The sequence below is a fragment of the Amblyomma maculatum genome, chromosome 11 (assembly GCF_055883805.1).
Source record: "Amblyomma maculatum isolate TAMU_Amacu chromosome 11, ASM5588380v1, whole genome shotgun sequence".
NCBI classification, from domain to species: domain Eukaryota; kingdom Metazoa; phylum Arthropoda; class Arachnida; order Ixodida; family Ixodidae; genus Amblyomma; species Amblyomma maculatum.
The window spans coordinates 34,832,575-34,855,191 of record NC_139354.1 but is presented as its reverse complement, the minus strand read 5'-3'; the positions used below and the strand labels follow the sequence as shown (position 1 = coordinate 34,855,191).

The window sequence follows — 22,617 nt, the reverse complement described above, 5'->3', positions numbered from 1 at the left end:
TTACCTAACTAACGTATTGGCCTAACTGCTTTTTCGGTAGCAACATTGCGTCAGCCTCTATCGATTGACACCACTCATTAACCTCTACCACTTCTGAATTGCTCACAACTGCTGCGGACATGACTTTGCGGACAAATTCTGCGGGCGCGGTCTGCGGACACGGTCTGCCAACAGAAATCTGTGATCATAGCGAAGTAATGCTTTCACATTATTAAATACAAGGAGTGGCGTCACATGACGTAAAATCCAGTGACACCGTCACATCTGCTCATGACCGATGGCAACATTGGCGATTTAACATACGAAATTGACTTCACCGCGCCGGGCAGTGGTTACGGCGCTCGACTACTGTTTCCAAGAATGTGAAATCGAATCTCGGCCTCGGCGGCCGCTTTTCGATGGCGGCGAAAAGCAAGGCGTCCATGTCCTGTGCAATTTCAGTGCACGTTAAAGAACCCCAGGTGGTCGAATTTCTGGAGTCCTCCACTACGGCGTTTCTCATAGCCTGAAGCGCTTTGGGACGTTACACCACACAAACGAAACAAAACCAAACCAAACCGAAGCTGTCTCCGCAGGGGCATCCGATCCAGGCGTCCGTTATGCCCCTTTCATTTGGTGCTTCCTGGAACGCCGCACTTAAAAACATACAGAAGCAGACGCAGCAATATGGTCCCTGGAAAGACTTCTTTCCAGGGACCATAGCAGTACTGCAGGCCCCAGTCGGAAAAACTGCAGAAAATTTTATGATGTTACGACAGGATTTCTGTGCGGTTTTTGCCGGGAAACCTGTTGTGACAACAGAACATTCTGTAGTAACATCAGAAATTTCTGTATTTACAACATAAAGGTGCTACAGAACTACAGACAACAGAAAATACTACAAAAAAACTACAGAACTACAGAAAAATACTACAGAACTACAGAAAAATCATATGGTTACGACAGAACTACAGGATATTTTGTCGTATTTTTGACACATTCTGTAGTTTTTTCCGACTGGGGCATCAGCGGCATTTAGCCCCGCCGGGGGGGTGCAGTGGTAAGACGCCCGATTACTCTGCCGGAGTACCCGGGTGCGAACCCGACCTTGGCGGCTGCGTTTCGATGGAGGCGAAACGAAGAGGCATCCGTGTGCTGTGCGATGTCAGTGCACGTTAAAGAACCCCAGGTGGTCGAAATTACTCCGTAGTCCTCCACTACGTCTCCTCTCTCTCTCTCTCTCTTTCCACTTTCACTCCCTTCCTCCCTTCCCTTACGGCGCGGTTGCGGTGTCCACAGAAAACAAATGAGACAGTTACCGCGCCTTTCCTTTCCTATAAATAAATCAGTTTTTTTTTTTAAATCAGCGGCAATAAATAAATCAGTTTTTTTTTAAATCAGCGGCATTTAAAATTGGTGTACATGAAAGAAAAGGCACAGTATCTGTCACAATTCTCCACGGACACTTGAACCGAGCCGGAATAAAGAGGAAGGTGGGAGTCAAAAAAGAAGAGAGAAAGAGATTGCATAGTGGAGGGCTACGGGCTATCGAGCTCGTAGACTCGCCTCGCCCTACTTTAGTGGTCGGGAGTGCCTCAGACTTTTTTCAGCATAGGTGGGCTAGGCTGTCTGCCCTTTCGTTCCTCCCTATGCCCGTGTGGCCCGGGATCCAGATTAGGTTATGCCTGGCTTTCTCTTCGGCGGAGCTTACCCCGCTGAGTATTTTAAGGGCTGTTCTGCTGATCCTGCCCCTCGTGTAGTTCCTGCACGTCTGCTTCGAGTCCGTCAGTATGTTGAGAGATCGGCCCGTTCTGTAGCCTTCTGTTGCCGCCAGCGCAACGGCAATTTCTTTGGCCTCCGCTGTGCCGGCGACCTTTGCCGTGGCACACGTGATCATGTTTCCTTCCTTGTTTACCACTACCGTCGCGGCTACGCGTTCTCTCTCGCGCGGATATACGGCAGCGTCCGTGTATACGGTGTTGTCTAACTGGGCTAGCGTTCTCTCAACGTACCCGGCCCTCGCTTTTCGTCTGTTTTCGTGAAGATTGGGGTCCATGTTTTTCGGCAATGATCCCACGTTAATATTCCGAGCAGGGCAGTCAAATGCTCCGGAGCTCCGCCTACAGGCTTACGAGGGGGGATACGCAGAGATCTTGCACTTGCATAGGGGAGCTAGAATTAGATATCCACCACCACACAAAGCCCTAACAAAGGAGGAAGCGACCGGCTGGCTCAGATTACAGACCAACTCCTTTCCTAACCTACACATACTTAATAAAATGTTCCCGACACAATACAGAGCCACCTGCCCTTGGTGCGATGCCACACCTACACTTTATCATATCACGTGGGAATGCGAACGCAACAAAGCATTCCACCAACACGAAGACCCGAGTGCGGAGCAATGGGAGAGTCGGCTCATCAGCGGCGAGCTCGCGACCCAAAGGGCCTTAGTGCAGCACGCGACTGATGCAGCACGACTCAGTGGAGCCTTGGTATAGGGGCCCACCCTTGCTGACGAGAAGCCTCAAGTCGCCAGCGCCAGAGAAGACGACGGAGACTTCACAACCGCGAAACCCTTGAAATATTCAATAAAGTTTTCACTCACTCACTCACTCACTCACTCACTCACTCACTCACTCACTCACTCACTCACTCACTCACTCACTCACTCACTCACTCACTCACTCACTCCACTCACTCACTCACTCACTCACTCACTCACTCACTCACTCACTCACTCACTCACTCACTCACTCACTCACTCACTCACTCACTCACTCACTCACTCACTCACTCACTCACTCACTCACTCACTCACTCACTCAGCATAGGTGGGACATATAATGAAGTGTGTACTACATTCGTACACCTGCTTCATGGGGGACAAAGAGCAAGAGCTGCATTCACAGTGCGGACACGGACTCCATTACAGGACGGTCGCAGCCTTATCAGCTTAATGACAAATGAACGTTGCACAATCCTGGCTAAACAATGTGAAGTGACAAGAGTCCGAATCACCTAACATGGAAAGCTACAATTCAGGCATGGGTTTACTTAATGTAGAATATTAATTATAGTCTAGCTTTTCAAAATAAACGTCGTACGCGATAGAAGAAACAAAGTGTAAGTGTTTAGCTGCAATTTCCTTTGCAGCTTAGGGGGGCTAAGCGCCACAAGAAATTCGCACCTAGTCGGACTGAACTAGATGTTTTATTAAGTAGCATTGAATCTGCTGCTGTAAGCGCTGTAAGCACTAACCGTTATGAATCAGTGGCAAGCATATCACTGGCACACGCGCTTCTATGTTGTACTGGGGAGCAGTCGTGAGATGCCTACGTCCTTTATTAGAACCCCCCTCCCACCCCCTTTCTATTAATGCGATAGCGCTAAGGGCCCCGTGTCGCTGAAAAGTCGGTGTCGTCATCGGCGGCCGCCGTCACGCGTCTTCGGGCGTTGACCTTGAGCAAAAAATCCCAGAATCATTAGTAAATAAAAACGAGTAGGAAAAATCGCCGACATGAGGAATCGAACGCGGGTCTCCGGGTGCGAGACGAGCACGCCAACCACTCCGCCACGCCAGCTTTTTTTTTTTTTTCTAGATTTCAAACCGTCTAGCCAGCTAGATGGTTTAAAATGGTCAAAGGCGCGTCTATTGCTTGCGGTGTTGTCTGAGAAATATCCTTCAGAGAAGTGTATTGTGGCGTGTAATAATAATCATGAGCATGTAAACTACAGAATTACCGAACACGCAGTTAAACGAGAGGCAAATTATTTTTCCGCTGTACTTCCTCTTCGCTTGGCGTGCACGTAGCGCCATCATGCGTGGGGCGCGCGGAATAAGATAGATAGGGCATGGCCTCCGAGATCTTCATCGTGCCGGCTCGGATCGGCAACGATGTTGCCTTCGAACTACGACTGCAACTTGAGGGCCGCGCGTTTCGGCATGGTGGCTGGCAGCGCTTCTACCTCCCGGAAGGATTAATAAATAAAAATGAGTATAGCAAAAACCGCGACAATCTGATGAGTAGACGGTGCGAACGGGGCGCGATAACGCTATCGCGTTCCATTCTTAAAGGCGAAGCTTAAGCGCCCTCCAATTTTTCATTTCCTCTCTCTGGGGAATCATGTTTTTGAGTTTATTACGTATATTGTTACGAGGCACACTCCGTTGTAGCCACAACAGTTCGCCGTCAGGCACACATTCGTAGGATAACCAGCGCTCCTCAAAAAAAAAAAAAAAAAAAAAAAAAAAAACTGATTGACTTATAGGAAGGGAAAGGTGTGGTAACTGTCTCACTTGTTTTCTGTGGACACCTCAACCGCGCCGTAAAGGAAGGGAGGAAGGTGGGAGAGATAGTGGAAAGAGAGAAAGAGGAGCCGTAGTGAACGGCTATGGAGTAATTTCGACCACCTGGGGATCTTTTACGTGCGCTGACATCGCACAGCACACGGACGCTTCTTCGTTTCGCCTTCATCGAAACGCAGCCGCTGAGGTCGGGTTCGAACCCGGGTACTCCGATACAGTAGTCGAGCATCTTACCACTGCACCACCCCGGCGGGGCCCAGCGATCTTCAATGGTTAGAGTTACCGTGCGACCGACTTGCAACCGATTTAGCAGTGATGGTATCTCCGCTCGTCCACTTTTTCTCGACAGGTGCTGAATGACGTCACGCCCTGTGAGGTCATAACTGTGTTTACCGATCATGGTATCTTGTGACCCCCAGGGTTTCCGCTGAACGTGCGCTCTAACGCAGTCACTTTAATACTGAACGAGTCGAGAGATTAGCAACGTGGAAGAGAAAGGCGTAGCGATAGATTCAAAGACGGTAATAGAAGCCGATTGGGTACGTGACGGGCTAATACGAAAAAAGGAAAAGAAAGCGATGCATTTAAACATGACAAGATAACTGAGGAAAGCAAGTTGCAAAATGGCAATGAAACTGATAACAGTCTCGACACCCAATGTCGGTGAAATGTGAGTCCTTGCGTCTGGAAGGGCTCATTTGAATACGCTCGCGAGGCCAATTAACGGACAACTGCAAATGCAAATACCATGTATGCCAGAGTGCTTGGCAAGGAGCTTGTCGTATCACAGTTAGTCTATAAGTTGACTACACTGAACTTTGTCAGGCCTCTGCAGGACACCGATGGAGGGGAATGTTGTAGTCATATTATTGATGCACTATATATAGATATTAATTTTGTATCGACGGCAACGATTACTTAATTCCGTGTACAAAAATATAAGATTGGATAAAAAAAACCCGAAATTAAACACTATGACTTTCGGAGACAAGCTTGCATAGTGCAAAACTCAGAAGTCATAAATATTCAGCGTACGGATATTTATACGGCTTCAATATGCACAAAATAATACGAGAGGAAGCAAATCCTTTAGCACCTCAGAACCGGCAAAGACCACGGCAGTTCATTGCCATCTCATGATCTTCCCTGTTAGCGCTTTAGATTAGCACCAAGGTTAGTTAAGGTCGGTACGCATTGCCCTGTTAATGCAATGCGAGAAAATGTCTACGTGAGACAAGGAAAATAACCGATCAGCCTCGGGTGTGCTATTGCCGACCTTTCTTGGGGGAGAGAGAAAAGGAAAGCGATACATATCGCGACACTAAAGCATCACCTTCGATTTATCGCCACACATCACCCTTTCTCGCGTACCCCTCACTTCCCGTTTTCAAAAGCGAAGCGGAAACAGGGTCATGCCGCCGCCCCAGATCGCCAGCCGCTGCCTTGAGATTCGACGATCTATACGTAAGTAGTAGCCGCATTCCCGTTCAAAGAGAAAGACCACGTGCGTCACGTTCGCAGTTTCCCGGGAGCCATACGAAACGATCTTCACCACTAAGGCCCTTGGCCCCACGCATAAGCTGTCGGAAAACGCCGTGACATAAGCGGCTCACAGTGCGCAACTGGTTGTCGGGTATGTCGGACGTGCAAGAGGGAGCGATCGACAGCCAAGTTTTGTGAGCTTTCCATGGTGCATCTACCTGCGGTAAAGTCGTTACCAAATGCTGTAGGATATAAGAGGTGAGTTATTTTGCTAGTAACTGCTGTAATGACTCTTATTTCTATTGATCAGTTTTTATGTATGTGTTTTGTCTGTTGTGGTACTCCAAAATTGAGTGTAGATGTAAAAGTAATTTTGTGCATCTCAGGTAAAATGCTTTAGTTTGTAATGATACCTTGAGATTTTTACATATCATGAAGTAAATAAACAATTAGTCAATAAAATTCACCCAAGGGTAGCCTTACGGGCATACCAGTTACATTTACATAGCTTTCAGATCTCGCAAACATTATTCCTTCTTAGTTTCAGAACTGGATCTAAAACCAACACAAGGGTGGGGGAGGGGGGGGGGAGGTGTTGCTCAACCAAATAAGTTCACAAGTATGGTTAACGCAGTGATTTAGAGACGTTGAAGTTACAAATAACTCGAATTTTCTGCGTTATTTCCAGATTTGTGCTCTGTCGACACAGACCTGTGGGATTCCCATTTACTCACTGAACAATTACTCGCAGAACTTCACGTTGTTGCAAATATGAATTATCTTGCTTTCTATAGTAACAACAACGACCGTTTCTCAGTATTTCGCAGGACACATCATGAGGACGGTATGGATACTATTCTTCGCTCTGATCTTTCCTCTATGGGAACTGTGGAGGCGGGTTCCTTTCTTGAACGAGCTGGCAACCTACTTAGGATCTTGGTGCCTGGTGTTGCTGGCGAGCTGCTGGTTGGCGCGATTCCTATCATCGAAGCTGCCCACAAAACTGATTAGCAGCGACGGCAAGGCGGTGCTAGTCACGGGTGAGTCGATCTATTTTCTTTCTCAGTTTCTTTTTATCAACAGTCTTCTTTAGCGGGCTACTATACCGAAGCTCTAAACAATGAGAAATTTCGGCCCACTCGAGTTAAGTGGCGTGCCTAACGAGAGTCCAGACTCAAGCCGCAGTTTTACACGATGCCTTCTGCTTTAATTTTTTTGTTTATTTTTCATTTTTTTTCGAATATGTCCCGAACAAAAATTACTAGCTCCTATAGTCGTGCTACAGATTCCATCTAATAACCAGAATAATAACAATAATTACTGCGAAAATATTTCCAAAAAACCATGGTCTGAAATTTCTGCTTCTATACTTTCAGTATTCGTACTATACGAACCTCCCTCAACGGTTTCTGGATACGGCCGCTTACGTACAGCTTAGAAGTACATACAAAAAGACGCTATGTTCACAAGTGAGTGTACGTACTTATGTACTGTATGCGAAAGAAAAAAAAAAAACACATGAACGATGTTTTACTGAAGCAAATGTGGCTAAAATAATCTTAGTGCTGCCGGCAAAGGTTGCGTCAACCATCAGATACTGAGCAAAGATGGTGGGAATTGGCGCATTGTTGCGAGATAAGCCAGAGAGTGGTGCAGGAACATGAGCTAAAGTGGCGGAGAAACGAACGTTGAGAAAGGAACCTTTGGGCTCTTCTTCAGTGGAGGCATCATATAAAATTCTGATGACGTGATTGTACCATGCGTATCAGCGAAAGAATGCAATAGGCTAGTATATTTTAAATCTTAGCTTACAATGAACCCCGCATACGCACCTGCTTTTACTGTGCTTCCAATTCTCCGTAAATCAGGTATACTTTGTGTACGCCAGAGTTTAATACCATAAAGAGCTTGAAGAATACGCTGAAATCAAGGTGGCTGTAGCCCTTGACTGTTTTTTTTTTTTTTTTTTTTTACTGACGACGTGTCATGTGTTTTTGTATTTACGGGCACTCGTGGATGTTGTAGATAAGTAAATATTGTCAGGTATACCGCTACCCAGTCAAAAAAAAAAACTACAGAAAAATTTCTGTTGTTACGGCAGAATTTTTGTGCGGGTTTTGACAGAAAACCTGTTGTGACAACAGAACTTTCTATAGTAACATCAGAGCTTTCTGTAGTTACAACAGAAAAGTGCGACAGAACTACAGACAACAGAAAGCTACTACCGAAAAATTACAGAGCTACAGAAAAGTACTACAGAACTACAGGCAATTATGATGTTTACTGCAGAACTACAGAATATTCTGTCGTATTTTTGACATGGTTCTGTAGTTTTTTTCGACTGAGTATCATTCGTGTAAGATGCCGCCGACTCGGCTAATTTGAGATGCCAGCAATTCGGCTGAGAGGCACAACCACTACCAGCCCTCTTTCCAGCAGACCAGGCCAGTTAGGCTCAAAGTAGCATTCTCATTTGATTGATTGTTATAGCGGGGTGGGGGAAGGGGGGTGGGGTGGCTACGACAGGCGCTGTAGAAAAGAAGTTTCAGTTAGTTTAGACCACCTGGGAACCCTTAACGGGTAAAAATGGCGTACATGTGCAAAGGCGTAGTAAAGATAGATTTCTTTTTCTCATTATCTGCTCTCTTTTCAGTTTTCATGGGTGTCACTGAAACTTGAGAAAAAACGATGACAAACTATTTACAACCAAGAAATATATGCATGTTATTTAAAACTACTTGTAATAGGCACACGCTTTTGCCGCCCTGCGAGTCCTCTGCGCGACTAGTATGACTCCGAACAAGTCGACAAATTGGAATGGCCAAACGTTCTGCCCGCCCCATAGACTCTCCGCAGCTGCTCTAGAATGAAGAATTCCACCTAGCTCCAGACATATCGACAACTGCAAGCACTGCGGTGGCGATATAGTAGTAAAATATCCCCAACCTTCTCGGCACATTAAAAGTAAGAAATATAAACTACAGCTTGGAGCTGTCCACTTCATCATAAACGATGTCAGGGTTTCTCAGTCTTCTTCGCACAGTTGCTCTGCGATTGCCTAACAACGTGTATCAAGCACCAAATCATGCACGAGGCTGACGGGCTGACCATGAAAAACCGGCCCCGGATGCCATTTGCCAATGCAAGTGCTTCTGAAACCACCAGGTGCATCGTCATATGTGGTATATTTTTCGCACCTTCAGACAGTTACTCCCCATCAAGCGGAGAAACCTCCTAAACATAAGTCAACGTAGTATAGTGCGCAATATATACCTGTTACTGGTCTTTGAGAAAAGGTATCTCTGATTTTCCTTTCGTTGTAATAACGAAACATGAAGGTAGAGAAACTGCAATTATAAAGAGTTCTGCCTTGGTACATCTTTCTTTTTTAGTCGATATTTATACATTTATAGTCGATATTTACAGTCTATATTTATAATTTATACAAGATATTGCTACATCTTAACGTGCCATCTCGCTGGAACGTCTGTATTTTGTTCTTTTTCCGGCAAAGGGAATAAGCGGATACGAAATAGAAAAGAAGTACGCCACTGTGACGACGGTGATTTTTTCAAATCAATTCAGTCGGAACAATTTCTTCATTTTCGGGTTTACCTTGTAATGAATAATTCAATGTCACGCTATCGTTTTGTGATTACATGGTGTCGTTTTGTAAGCGTATTCTCTTAGCGAATTGAATTAGCCCCATAGCTTACAACAGTGCCTCCAGCTGCTTTTACGTTGCTGCATTTGGCAGCTGTCCTCAACCTCTAGGTCATGAGATTAAGTTTTCAGCGTGCTCGAGCTGCTGAGTCTCTCTCGCTCAGCATGCGTGTACGTCAAAGCGTGGCGCGTGCAGCAGTGGGTCCTAGAAGTAGGCACCTGAAGACTTAGTTAGCAAAGAAGACGTAGATTCCACATTAGTAAGCCATATTTCCAGGACATATCTTTGTCTTTTCCTACATCCATCGCTTCTTCCGCCGCTTACTTCCTTTTTATTTGGAGCTTGTTTGGACCCTGAGAAATGACCCAGAAAACTGTCTACTCCATGTTTCTAAGCTGTCAGCTCTTCTGCAGCTCACCGTGATCATACAATATGCAACTTTGGTCATCGAAGAGAGACTACTCATGAATCTGCAATTGCAGATTAGTCCGTGTAAATCAGTACGAGCGCCAAACGACTGCAAAGAATGGCTTTTGATTCATTGGCGACGTGTCTTGAATCCCCCAGGAGGCATTAAAATGTGGTTTCGTAACTATTGCGTTAACCGAAATTCGGAGCGCCTCGCCTGTAACACTGAATAAATGCTTGGGCACAAGATTTCGCACCTTTCAGAAAAATTGGTAATGCATATACACCTGCCTCCCTACACGAAGAGGCATTTTGTAGTAGGTGGCTCGCTATACGGATAGGGTGTATCCCAACGCAGAGCTGAAGGGCAGGTATTTTGGAAGTGTGTTTATCCAGTCTCATCAGGCAGAAATGATAAGCCACTCAAATTATCTTGTCTCTCACAAAGCCCCGAGAATACCTCACCGTAAGTGAAAAAATCGAGGCACATTACCAAGCGAAACTTCTGCTGCGAACCTGCCTCGAACTGCCATTTTTATTTGTGTTAAATGTTACCAGACGCCCAACATTCCCAGGCGTTGCAAATTACAGCGTCGCTCATACTGTAGAGGTGCTAGAATAAAGCTGCTCATTTTTGTAGAGAAAAAAAAATAAGGATTTAGGTCCTGTATAACTTAGGGATGATCCCATAATAAATAACAAGAACCATGAAAAAAAAAAGAAAATGATGCGCCTAACCTTAGCGGGACTGTTGTATTTCACCTTCAGTAAATTACGACCGCAACGCATTAAATTACGACCGGTATGCGATTCCTCGACCATTGGCTTAGTCGCGGAATATCACAGCAACAGAAGCTCTACGACGGGAGAGCTCACTGACCTGCCATTGAAAGCTATTCTATAGTTCTAGTATATTCTATAGAAGTTCAAGCTTTCGTACAACAGCGTTCATTTTAACTGTAGGTAAAATGAAATGCGCTTCCAAACGGCCGTGTAATAACCGTATTTTACTCCGTTTCCTCGCGACACTTTTTTAAAAGAGACCGGCTGCAAAGCTATGATTAACCTTTTTTTCCATTGACTTCTTACATGGGCATTGCCAATTATCTATTAATACCTCTATTTGTCAACGCTGACGCGAACATCTTGTTCATGTCCCGTTTTTATGCTGTGGACATTTATTTGGATTCCTTTACCATCAAGATGACATCATTAGACTTACATTGGCTCACACCGTCCGCTTTCTCTCTCACAAGGCTGTGACACTGGATTCGGAAACCTGCTGGCGAAAAGGTTATCCCGAGATGGCTTTTTCGTGTACGCCGGTTGCTTGGACGCCACCAGTGAAGGAGCTCGCCAGCTGTCCAAGGAGCCGAATGTCCACGTGATTAAGCTAGATGTCACAAAAGAAGATGAAATCGAGGAGGCTCTCACTTTTGTAACGAACACCCTTGGTTCAAAAGGTACGTATTTCAACCCACCTGACACCGCTGCTAGAGCCCACAGCTAATAAAAAAAAAACGTGTTGTTTTTGTAATTGGTTGTTTTTACCGTCGCTAGATCAAACATCTTGGTTTAACGATTTAGCGTCAAAAATGTAAGACTTGACTCTTAAAAGCTGTTAATATTCGGAAAGCTTCTTTTCCTCCTCTCCGATTAGAGCCACATTTTGTTCTTCATGTCACGGAGGAGGACAAAGCGCATATTTGTGAGACACTAACAAAAATGTGATGTATGCGATTCTCATAATTCGACAAAATTGAATTCGGGCGAAAACTGACCACGCTACAGTAAAACAGGAATTTTTTAATTGCCGTAACAACAAAATTTGGAATTCATCCCCAGCAAAATAAGACTACTGACTTTGGGATACCCAGCTAACAATTTCATTAGGTTCAACGAAGGTGACGGCGAGAGCAGCTTGAGACATACAACCTCAGTTTACACTAATTTACGCCATGTTGCGCTCTTGTCGCTATTGCATCGCGTTCCCCTTCTGACCTCCTGTAAATGTGATATTAATTGGTTTAGGTTTAAGACAGTCTAGCATGCCTAAACTATCCAAGTTAAAAAGCACATCGATGTGGAATGCTCAGGAAATTTCGAGCACCCGAGGTTCTTAAACTGCACTGATATCACCTCACTTACAACCTACAAGTCACTGCCCATGACCGATCTGTGTGAGATAGTTTTCTGATTTTATAATCTATCATCCCTACTTGACTCTCAATCATCCTGTACTGTCTTGGTTCTAGCTTGTATACCTTCGCGCAGCTCTTTTATGTAAGACTGAATTCCATTTCCAGCTCTAAATGTCCGTTGAGGTTTCAACTGGTAGCCTTCCAATACCGATTAGGTGAGCCGAATAGTCCCCAACTGTCGCTCGGCTAAAACAGCACAGCTTACTTAGAATGTCCAGCTTTCGTAGACGAGCTAGCCTACTATGAGAAACCTAACACACCACTCACATTGAACGTAATGTGTTACTTACTGGACAGCTATGAAACATACATCTTGTTTCCCGTCTTTTCATTACTTCACCGCGTGCTGAAGACTGCCTGACTTGCAAAACAATAGGCGTATTCACTAGGCTTTACATTTTTTTTTCTATTTACAATCTACGTGCATCTATGCCGTTTCAAGGAGCGCCTATTTCATTCTTGCTATAATTTTTGCATTGAACCTTCCCTGAGCATTTCTCGGAGCGCTTTTCGCTGATAGAACCCTTCCCAAACATAAAGTAACATGTCAGCGATTTTCATTCTCCGATGAAAAAACAATTGGTCAGTACTATGCCTCTCTAGACTGTCTCTTCCTTTCTTTGATTTGTTATCTTCAAATTGTCCTTTTACTATTTTCCCGTAATTACTTACAGCTGATATTTTGCTAACACAATTTTCAAAAAAAGAAAACTACAAAATTTGAGTAAAATCTTCAATATCGTTATCTTTTGACGGCAGAATATTAAACTGCTCCTCTAACTTAACCGTTCCACAAAAAGTGAAGCTGAAATCACCAGAAGGTATAATAACAATGAAGCAATGCGCAATCTTAGGTGCTTTAAGTCCAACTAGAAGATACAGTGGTGGAGACAACGCCTTTTGTTGTACGAGCATTTTACTTCTGTGCCTAACTTGGAAGCTTTTTATCTCTCTCTTTCCCCACTTCAGAGTTCTTGCCTACAAAAATGAAACAAAGGAACATTTTTCTTTCGTATACTTTTTCATACTTTCACACTCAGTTCACATCACCTCGGGTCTAAGTACCTACCATAAACAACTCCTGGCAATGACTGTCACAGCCTTGCTTTCGTCATTTTGTCCAGAAGAACATAGGAGAAAATTATTTCTACTTTGAACTCCAATTTTGGGCACAAATGCTTCCTTGTTCGCAGTCCTTTGGGCGGTGGTCGCGAATGCAGGCGTGCCCAGTATGGGACTGGTCGAATGGCAAAGTATGGCACTTATCCGGCACGTCTTCGATGTGAACGTATTCGGAGTGGTCAGCGTGTCCAAGAAGTTCCTACCACTCCTGAAGAAGTCCAAAGGCCGCCTTGTTCTCGTCGCCAGCGTTCTAGGTAAGCTTAGCATACGCGGTCTGGCGTAAGTTTTCTTTTTTTTTTTTTTGGCTTATGGGTTTGAAATAGTAATCTCTGACGGCAGCCTAGAAGACTGATGTGCGCCGGAAATGCAGTGAATTAACTACACGGTCTCAGACCGCAGCTCCACATCCCTTGGCGTTGGTTGTTTCTCTTGAAAACGAAAAACACGTGAACTTTTATGATGCCAATTTGTTTCATCATTTCACAAAATATTTTATTTAATGTTTATGAAGATCTCGGTATTGAAGTGAGAAAATGAAAACAATTTCTGTCCAACTTAGTAGTCGTGTATCTTGCGCAGCTGTTGTCATTTATTCGGAGAACACTGCATGGCGCCCGTGGCGTTGGCATAGTGACTGGCTACTGCAACTTTCAGTCTGCGACTCTAGTGCCTCATGAAACGTTATTACTGATGAGGTGAATGTAGAAGGAGGTATTCTCTTACGAAGACGTGAAAGACGCGCGCCGCTGCAATGTTTTTTCGCCCAGCTAGCTAAAGCAGTTTTGCAGCTTGCAACATGGCCGCACGCACTTGGTGATGTTAATTCAGAAATTATATGTTCTTTTAATGTGAAAGCACGCGCTAACTTACCATGCGCTTTATTGGCGATCTCGTTTCCTATTTATTCTTTGGAGGAAGCACAGGAACAACTGGAGAGAAAGAAGGAAGCGCTAAGGAGCAAGTTTTGTTACAGGTTTTTCCTTCCTTCTATGTGGTTGTTTATGTTGCTTCCTGATAAGTACATTCAAAGATGCTTTAGTTCAGACCCTCTTTGAACTCCCTCCCTCATTTCGCAGCTTCGCTCCATGCCAGGCTGTCTAATATGTGAACATAAACGACGTTGTAATTTTAGTCGTGTCAAGGCGACTGTCGATATCAGGTATAAAACATCCCCTCATCAGTGCAAAGAACACAACTTTCAACAGCTAAAGGATTATTATTCCATTAACTAATTTCAAAAGAAGTCAATAACACTGGTTCTTTTTTTTTTGTTTGTTTGCTTGAAGGACGTTGAAGCACTGTCTTGAAACGTACGGCGAGAGCGCATAAACAGTTCCCGTCTGCAGCTCATCTTACGATTGCTTGTTTGTGTAGGCGCATCCTTCACTTGTATGCACTTTTTTATTCACTACAGTTTATTGTTTACCTTTGTTAATCACATATATTCCTTAGTATACAGTCTTAAACTAACACTTTGTGTGAAAGTCTAACTGCCGTAACATAAAGCCTGGCTTTACTCAGTTCGTGTGCGATGATACCATCTCAACCTTCGTGTGAGGTGGTATCGTGACTTGACAAAATGCGCCGACCAATCCTTGCCGGGCCCCGCCACCTGCCAAGCAACACCTGATTTATCGCTCACAATGCTGGCTATAACTCCGACGATGGACAGGTGGTGGTTGGCAGGTCGGCGGGTTGTGTGACGTCAAACGACCACGTGACATAACAGAGTTTGGCAGGCGCTGCCAACTTAGGTAGTTTGCTAGGAAAGGAATGGTGAGATGAGGATTGAACTCGGCATCCTTAGATCATCGGTAAGCTGGACAAGCTACCTGTAGGTCACGCGAGAACATTCGTACGACTTCGCTAAAGCGGTGCTTTTATCTGTCCAGTGGCCTGAAACATAATCTTGTACGTCATGACTGTATACTAATAAATATTCGTGAGATAATAAAGGCACAGATTAGGATATTAGTAATTAACATGAAGGCAAAGTGCATGTACGCAAATGAGTAAACCGCAACAGCAAATGGGAGCCATTAATTTGGTCGTATCATACCCTCAATGGCGGTGTTTAAGCGGCTAACAACTGTTCTTTTATTTGTCATGGTTAAGTCGTTGTTTTTTTGCACCTGAAAAGGCTGATATGCACAAATTATGCATAGAATAATTGTCACTTTCCCTCTATATAATTAAAACGTGATACCACATCACTTTGATCTGTTTATTGTAGCTTTCCATGCCTTTATGCCAAAGTTTGATTCATCGGGCTTTCGTGTCAACGTGTGTAGTGCATGCATATTGTACAACGTGATATGCATACGTCACTAGCGAGCAATGACCCCGCCCCATTTCCTCTTTGATGTGACCAATTGCAGGTCGTGGCACCATTCCAATGGGTGTACCCTACTGCATGAGCAAGTATGCCGTCGTCTCGCTCGCCGACGGCCTACGAATCGAGTGCCATGACAAGGGTGTACATGTGGCAACTATTGAGCCCACTGCATACAGGTAAGGTGATGGTGTTCTGATGCGCCTTCGTTATGCGTTTCGCACATTAATGATTTCACACATGGTAGAGGTTTGCCATTCCTGGGGCAAAAGAAGCGATAGCGACGCTTGTTAGGTACACTGCAATCACCTGTTTCCGCGAGTGAATATCTTCAGGTTTCGGCCACTCTACGTGGCAGGGGGCTAACTGATTCACGCGGTCTTGAACTGGTTCTTCTAGGACAGGAGGATATCTGTCATCGGTCACCATGCCGGTGAGAGATACCAATACATGCCGGGTATTGCGACGGCTTGTAAGAGGCTTTTCGGTCGACATAGAAGACCTGTAAACTACAATGTACAATTGTCTGCCTTCACTGCCAGCGGGAATGTATGTCGCGCTGAATAGCTGTTGAGCTGTGTACCTCTCAAAATAATCTGCCGTATTTGTGGGCTATAGAGCCATCAAAAGGAGCCCGACCATCTGTACGAGTTACAGATAGAACGCCGGCTTCGCATTCGCAAGGGTTTTGGTTCCGCTGTAGGCAGTATGAGGTTAGAAAAATAAATAAGCAAAACCGTTGAGAGACTGAAAATATGTGACGAAAAAGTGCGAATAAAATCCCGGAGAGTTCTTGCAGGACAGAATCAAGCGTCATGCACACAATATAGCTGCCTAAGAAGTGGCCTTCCTCAGGGTACAACATGGATTGTGCATCCACAATTTTCATACTCTGCTAGACATAAAGAAGCAATATCTGGTTGGAGCAAAAAGCTTCGAGACTTTTGAAGGAAAACATACAAACCAATCGTAAAACTGCACCATATACTCTGACAAAAGAAGGAACAAACTATTAAAAAATCACGAATACCTGTTTCAAAACTAAAGCAACAATGTATTAAAGACAATCAATATTTAACTATTTTATCTGCTGTCGTAAGTGATTTAAAGTGGTCCAGGAACACACACTCGAAGGTTTTCTGTTGACCTACTTCCTGTTTACTATGTTTTTTAAATAAATAACAAAGGGGATCCTATTTTCGCTGAATAACCTAAATCTGTTCTTGTCTCTCGTTGCTTGCATTTCTGTGGCAGCGCACGTTTGTTAACCACTCTGCCACAGCTTCATGCGACGCTGGGAGTGAGCGGTAAGAAATAAATGCTAAACAGTGCAAATAAATAAATAAATAACACACTAAGTCACTTCAAATAATGTTTGACTTCAAAATTTTCCTGCCAATTCATTCAAATATAGTGACGACAAGATCGAAAGGACTCCGTGACAGTCGCTGGTAGTACATTTGTGATTGAATGACGGTGAAGCTGTCTCTCAATAATTTCAAATTTCAAATTGTTTTTACGCCAGAGCAGGTTCTTCGTGAAGGCAGCCTTTGAGTGGTGACATCTGTATTTTGCTTTTAACTTTTTTTTTGTACTTTCAAAACGCTTTCTTTTAGCTGAGAGTGCCCCTTTGTCATTAGCACGCGGTAATCAGTTGATAAAGCACAACTTCAAAATATATTTACTCAGAGTTGCACACTGAGACTGTTCTGCGTATTTTCTTCTGCGTGCAAACGCGACAGGACTTCCATCATTAAAGACGTAGGCTGCATGGATGTCATCAGAAAGCAAATGAGCGATCTTCCACGCAACGTGCTAGAAGACTACAGCGAGCGGGAAGTCGAGGAGTGGATGGACACGGCCGAAGCTCTCGCAGATTTGACAGCCCGGGAAAATATCAATGAAGTGGTCGACCAGATGGTGCTCGCCGTCAGGGACCCCCAACCAAAACCAAATTATGCCGCATGGGGTCCCCTGGACCCTGCCCTCTACTTTGCCTTCCGGACAGCTCCTTCAGAATTTGTTGACGTAGTCTTTCTTGTCTTGCGGAAGGTTGTGAAACGACTGTCGAAAAAGTGAAATGTACTATTTTTGTCCGCTGTGTTTTGCATAGAGGACTGCAATGTTCTTTCCTTGAAATATATTTTCAGTGGCCTTCTAAGAAAACATTTATCGTACCTGAACTCTATCGAAAAACGCTGAACATTTTATTACTGGAAGTTTACAAAACCTAAGTCCTAATAAAACCTCCACGTCAAGAGAAATCAACAGTTCACATTTCAGCTAGTATGCAGAGCATGTTGAATACAATTACTGCAAAAAGGGAATACTGATGAACAAAGAGCGCACACTACAAGCGGTAATCGTAACTGAACATTTATTGAGAGAATTCGAAATAAGTGCATAACACAAGAACAAAAGTGTATTTAAAAGAACAACCAAAAAGAAGTCAATGAGATGCATCAAGACGCTATTCCATTTCAAGCAGGACTATAGTGATGGGTCTGTTTGCATAGCTATACTCCTTCTTCGAGATGAGATAAGCGTCTGACATCTTCCATATTGATGATGCTGATGCCAAAAAACGTTGCTTGGTAAAGAACAGGTTAACAGCAGCAGTGGTCACCACAGTTCTTCACATTGTTTGAAGATGGCCGTTCTTTTTAAGATAGAATGTTCTTGCAAGGAGAGCAGAATTTTGTAGACAATCTCTTACTTACCTGTGACGAACTAGTTTACATTATTTCACTTTATAGCTTCTCCTCCTATTCCGCACAATACTACTAGTGCGCACGTCTACGGTATCATAGATTCAGCCACCCTTTTTAACAGGCGGACAAGCATATTCACAACCGCACCTATTACGCGAAGGAGTAAGGTGCCGTGCAGCAGAAAATTCGGCGTCGGCATAGATGGCCTTGAGTGAATAATTACGATTTGTAGGCATGGTCATGACGTCAAACCAGCATGACCTCGCACGGGAATTTCAAGCACTGCGAGACGCTCGGCTAAAGTAGATGTTACGCAAGAAACGAAAGTAATTAAAACATCACATTCTGTAAGAATTAAACGTCGCCGCATGTGCCCAATCACATAAAGTTGTAATCAAAGGAACTCCGCTTCAAAGAAGATTTTGAGAAGTTGACTTCGTTTGAGCCCACACCCTAGTCTCGGGAGACAGAGACGCTACCGACTACGCCAAGCAAGGCACTCTTGTACGAACTAAAGGATGTGTTACAACTGTACGTTAATGATTATATTTGTAATTAGAAAGACAAAATTACTGAAGTAATAATAAAGTAAATAGCCAAGTGCATTCACCCTTGTCTATAATGCCGTTTCAGTTGCCATAGTAGCAGCGTCATGCGTCGGCGATTTTATGCACGCCACTGGCCAATTGGATAGTGCGCGGGAGCAGTAATATTTCGCCGTCTTGCAGTCTAGGCACAGTGCACAGGCTGATATTGCGTCATATCCTTAGGACGGCACTTAGCTTCTCTTGAATTTTACCTGAAAATTTAGTTGAAGAGATAAGCGGTGAACAGAGGGAAGAACTGCTACATTTTCATTTAGCCCCCCTCATTTGAAGGTTTTTAAACAAGCCAGTATAGTCAAACGTTTCAACCACCTTATCAAGGGCGATAGACAAGTGCTGATCTGGGAAATCATCTCGTCTTAATCAGCTAAACAGCTCACAGAAACTGTCATTCATTGAGTGCGCACATCACGTGTGCAAGGATGACCGTAGGTGGTGGTTCTGCGCGATAGTCGGTTGCCTTGATGCGACACTTTAATTCCTTGTTTTTCTGACCACTTTTTTTTTCGCGTGTATTTTTACAGACTATGCACTTATTCTGCGTTTTATCAATAATCTTTTGGCAGTGAGTGTTTGTTCTTTCTGCGTCCGTCCTCCTGCTGCGATCTTATATTCGAGAGTCTATCAAAGAGTGCGACGCGCAGCTTAAGGCAGAATACACACGACCGATAAGACGACGGAACAAAATGTCACGTGACGAGTATCATGTAAATCGTCCTGGCTGAAGCTCGCAGCAAGACGGCGGACTGCTATTGCTTGCGATGGAGTAAATGGATGGAGAGATTCTCGAAACCACCCTCCTCACGCTACCCTCCTAAAGCCTTTCAAGGAACGAGAGAGACCCACAATTTTACCAAAACGATGGAATAAACAGGCGATGGGATTGTTCCGAACCCACCAATTCCTTGACATTAAAACGTGACAATAAAAACGAAAAAATCGCAGAGAGCCTTAAGAACGATTACGTGTATGAATGCAAAAGCGTTACAGTATACAAATGTGTTTGAGTAAGGCTCTCGACAGGTGCAAAAAGGTTCTTTCTGTTCGTACTGTATTCCATCAATGTGCTGGCGACTTGCACCCAGACGGTTGCGCTTCAAGCGGCGTCTGGAAGCAGTTTTCGCCGAAACCTGTTAAATCTAAGGTATATATTTCATCGTTTCAAATCGATGCCAGCCGCTAGACTCCTACTGATAGCACATGTATGCTATATTCAACCAGATATTGTTTGACAGCTCCAGCAATATAGCACTATACACTGTTGGGTCACAATTTTGAGTAGGTGCACAGTTCGAGGCACACATATCCTGGGTTTCCATCCCTGTCACAAACTAGGCTTCACTAGACGGACAGGTGTATGCTGTGCGCAACAAGAAACGATACGACATCAGCTGTTACCGTGTTGGACGAACAGCGGCATCACAAGTTAGATATAAATGTCACAAAAATGGCCGCCACACGGAGGTCGCATTTATTTTTTATCAGCGCAAACATTCTAGACTCCTTTTAGCCCTAGGGCTATATTGGTAGCCACAGCTGTCACCAAGTAAGAGACAGACTGCTTCAATTACTTCGCTAATTAGCTACGTTGATGACTCCAGACATTAACACGCGTACATATCACTCGAACCAGTGGATCGATACTCTGCTGGCATCACCTGAGAGCCAGACTGGCATGAGGCAGTTCATTGTCAATTTCGCTACGACCACGGCATTGCTGATAGCTCCCGCGTCGTTGTCCAACGCAGGCAGTTATTTCGCTCGCAATCTGGCCCAAAAATGCGGAAAACAGACGGACGAATGAGAAGGCGGGCAGGCAGGCAGGCAGACAGATGGGACTAGTAGGGCTTTCACCTATAACTGCAGGTATACATACACGACCATTCACTTCTAAGAGTTTCTTCAAGAAACGCGTATTCTGGCGTTTAACCTGCTATTAGGGGGGCAAATGTGGTGTTCTTCACCTCCATGTTTCGTTAAGGCAGTTCGTCTCTCCAGGTAACTAGCAGCCGCACTGCTACAAACATCGGTGCCTTAATTTGATTATAATTGAATGAAAATTTTATTACCCAGAGATTCATAAATATATAGAATATATTTACCAGCGCACAATGTTGCATAATTATGGGGTGAGTATTACGAGCCATCCATTTTAGCAGAATTCTAATGTTCAGTTCAAAAACAAAATATTTTACGCTATTATAGGTAGTTAACAGCCCAATCCCAGTAAGAAATGAATAAAATGTACAATGGAAAGTATAAAAAATATCGAAATAGGACCTGTAGGAAGCAGTAGCAACGTAGCAATGCACTTATAAACCAACAAAGATGCACTAAAAACATTGCCACTACTCAAACAGGCATCTCCTGGGCAAAAAGAAGAATCAGCTTTGAAGAGAAAATATATTGATAGCTGTAAATAATACAAAGTAAAATTACAAATGAATAACCGAAACATGCTTTAAACATGCGTGCAGCTAATGATGGACATTTTAGACAGGGTCTATATGGCGAGTTAATAAAAGAAATGTCACTTGCATGCGTATTAATTCAGAAACGGAAGATAATTGACGGTCAAAAAAACGTTTAAATTTCTCAGCCGGACCGACCGAACTGGAGAAAACAAATGGCGCCAGAATCAGTCGATCAGTAAAGCGCGGGACGAAGCGAAGCAAGCCTGCAAAATACGCGATCGGCATACGGCCGGTATGCAACCCGCGATTGACGTCACATCCGCCTGTTCCCCTGTTTCGGCTCCCGGCAGCGAAGAGGGCGTGCCCCGCGGCGCGTATTTAACAAGCGATTTCGTCTTTCCTAATCGACAGAATTCAGAAACGACAGACACAGATGATTAATAAAGCCCCTTCTTTATAAACACCAAATTTTATATTTTATGGAATATGAAAACCGTTTCAGCTTCCCTTTAAAGCGACAACACTGAAGGTCCAGCCCGTTCCACAGAAAATACACTGGCAGCGTTGTAAGAGAAAACAGTCGGGTGAGGTTTAACTCCGGTGATCCTAGTTAGGCGAAGCGAATTCAAAGCATCGTTTTGACTTCGTTTTGGTTTGGTTAGGCTTAGGTTTAGACATGGTCAGATATAATTTTGCTGTGATTAAACTGCCGAGACTATGGAGCCGAGGACGTCGTCAGCTACAAGTAGAAACGCATGATGCTGTGTCCGCTGTCCAAGGTTAAAGATCAAGCGGTGGTAGACGATAAATGGTACCACGTATGTTGACTTTTGTTGATATGTAGCTAACGCTTGAAAACGATTGCCGTGTCGTTGGCAAGTGTGCGTTTGCAAGTGACACGAACGAGCCCTATTCGTCGGTGAGTTATGTGACATCCTGAGAATTCATCACATTCCACAGTGAAAAGGAGCTGGCAACTCCGGTCGCTCTTTTGAAATCGGGGTCGGAGATGGGGAATCTTTTCCATAGGAACACTTTGGATTCCGAGTCAGGCATGTACGCTAGTCCCAGACCAAACAAGCACACTCCCGCAGCTTGGTCGATGTCGACGTTACATATTCGTCGAATGGTGTCTCGCGCAATGTGGTGCCTTACAACTATTACCCAGTCGAACAAATTGCATAATTTTCAATTCTTTGGAATGAAATTCGTGTGCGATTTTCGACTATGAACCAATTTCGACGACAGAGCAATCTGTGTCAAAATTTCAAGCATGGTTCATAGTTTAAAAAGATAATTGTAGCGGTAAGTGACGACACAGAGAGGGTAGAAACACCGTTCTTTGCTTCTCCCTTCTCTGTGTCATCCTCTAGCACTCCAATTACCTTGT

At 44.2% G+C, this 22,617-nt stretch overlaps 1 protein-coding gene across 1 annotated transcript; it reads left to right on the top strand.

Moving 5' to 3' along the window:
- Positions 1–6,605: 6,605 nt before the first annotated feature.
- LOC146173451 (retinol dehydrogenase 7-like) lies at positions 6,606–20,617 on the top strand. The gene is made up of 6 exons (XM_084585200.1): positions 6,606–6,810; positions 11,099–11,305; positions 13,237–13,419; positions 15,544–15,676; positions 17,240–17,552; positions 20,483–20,617. The coding sequence occupies exons 1-6, from the start codon at positions 6,606–6,608 to the stop codon at positions 20,615–20,617; spliced, it is 1,176 nt and encodes a 391-aa protein (XP_084441326.1).
- Positions 20,618–22,617: the final 2,000 nt, after the last annotated feature.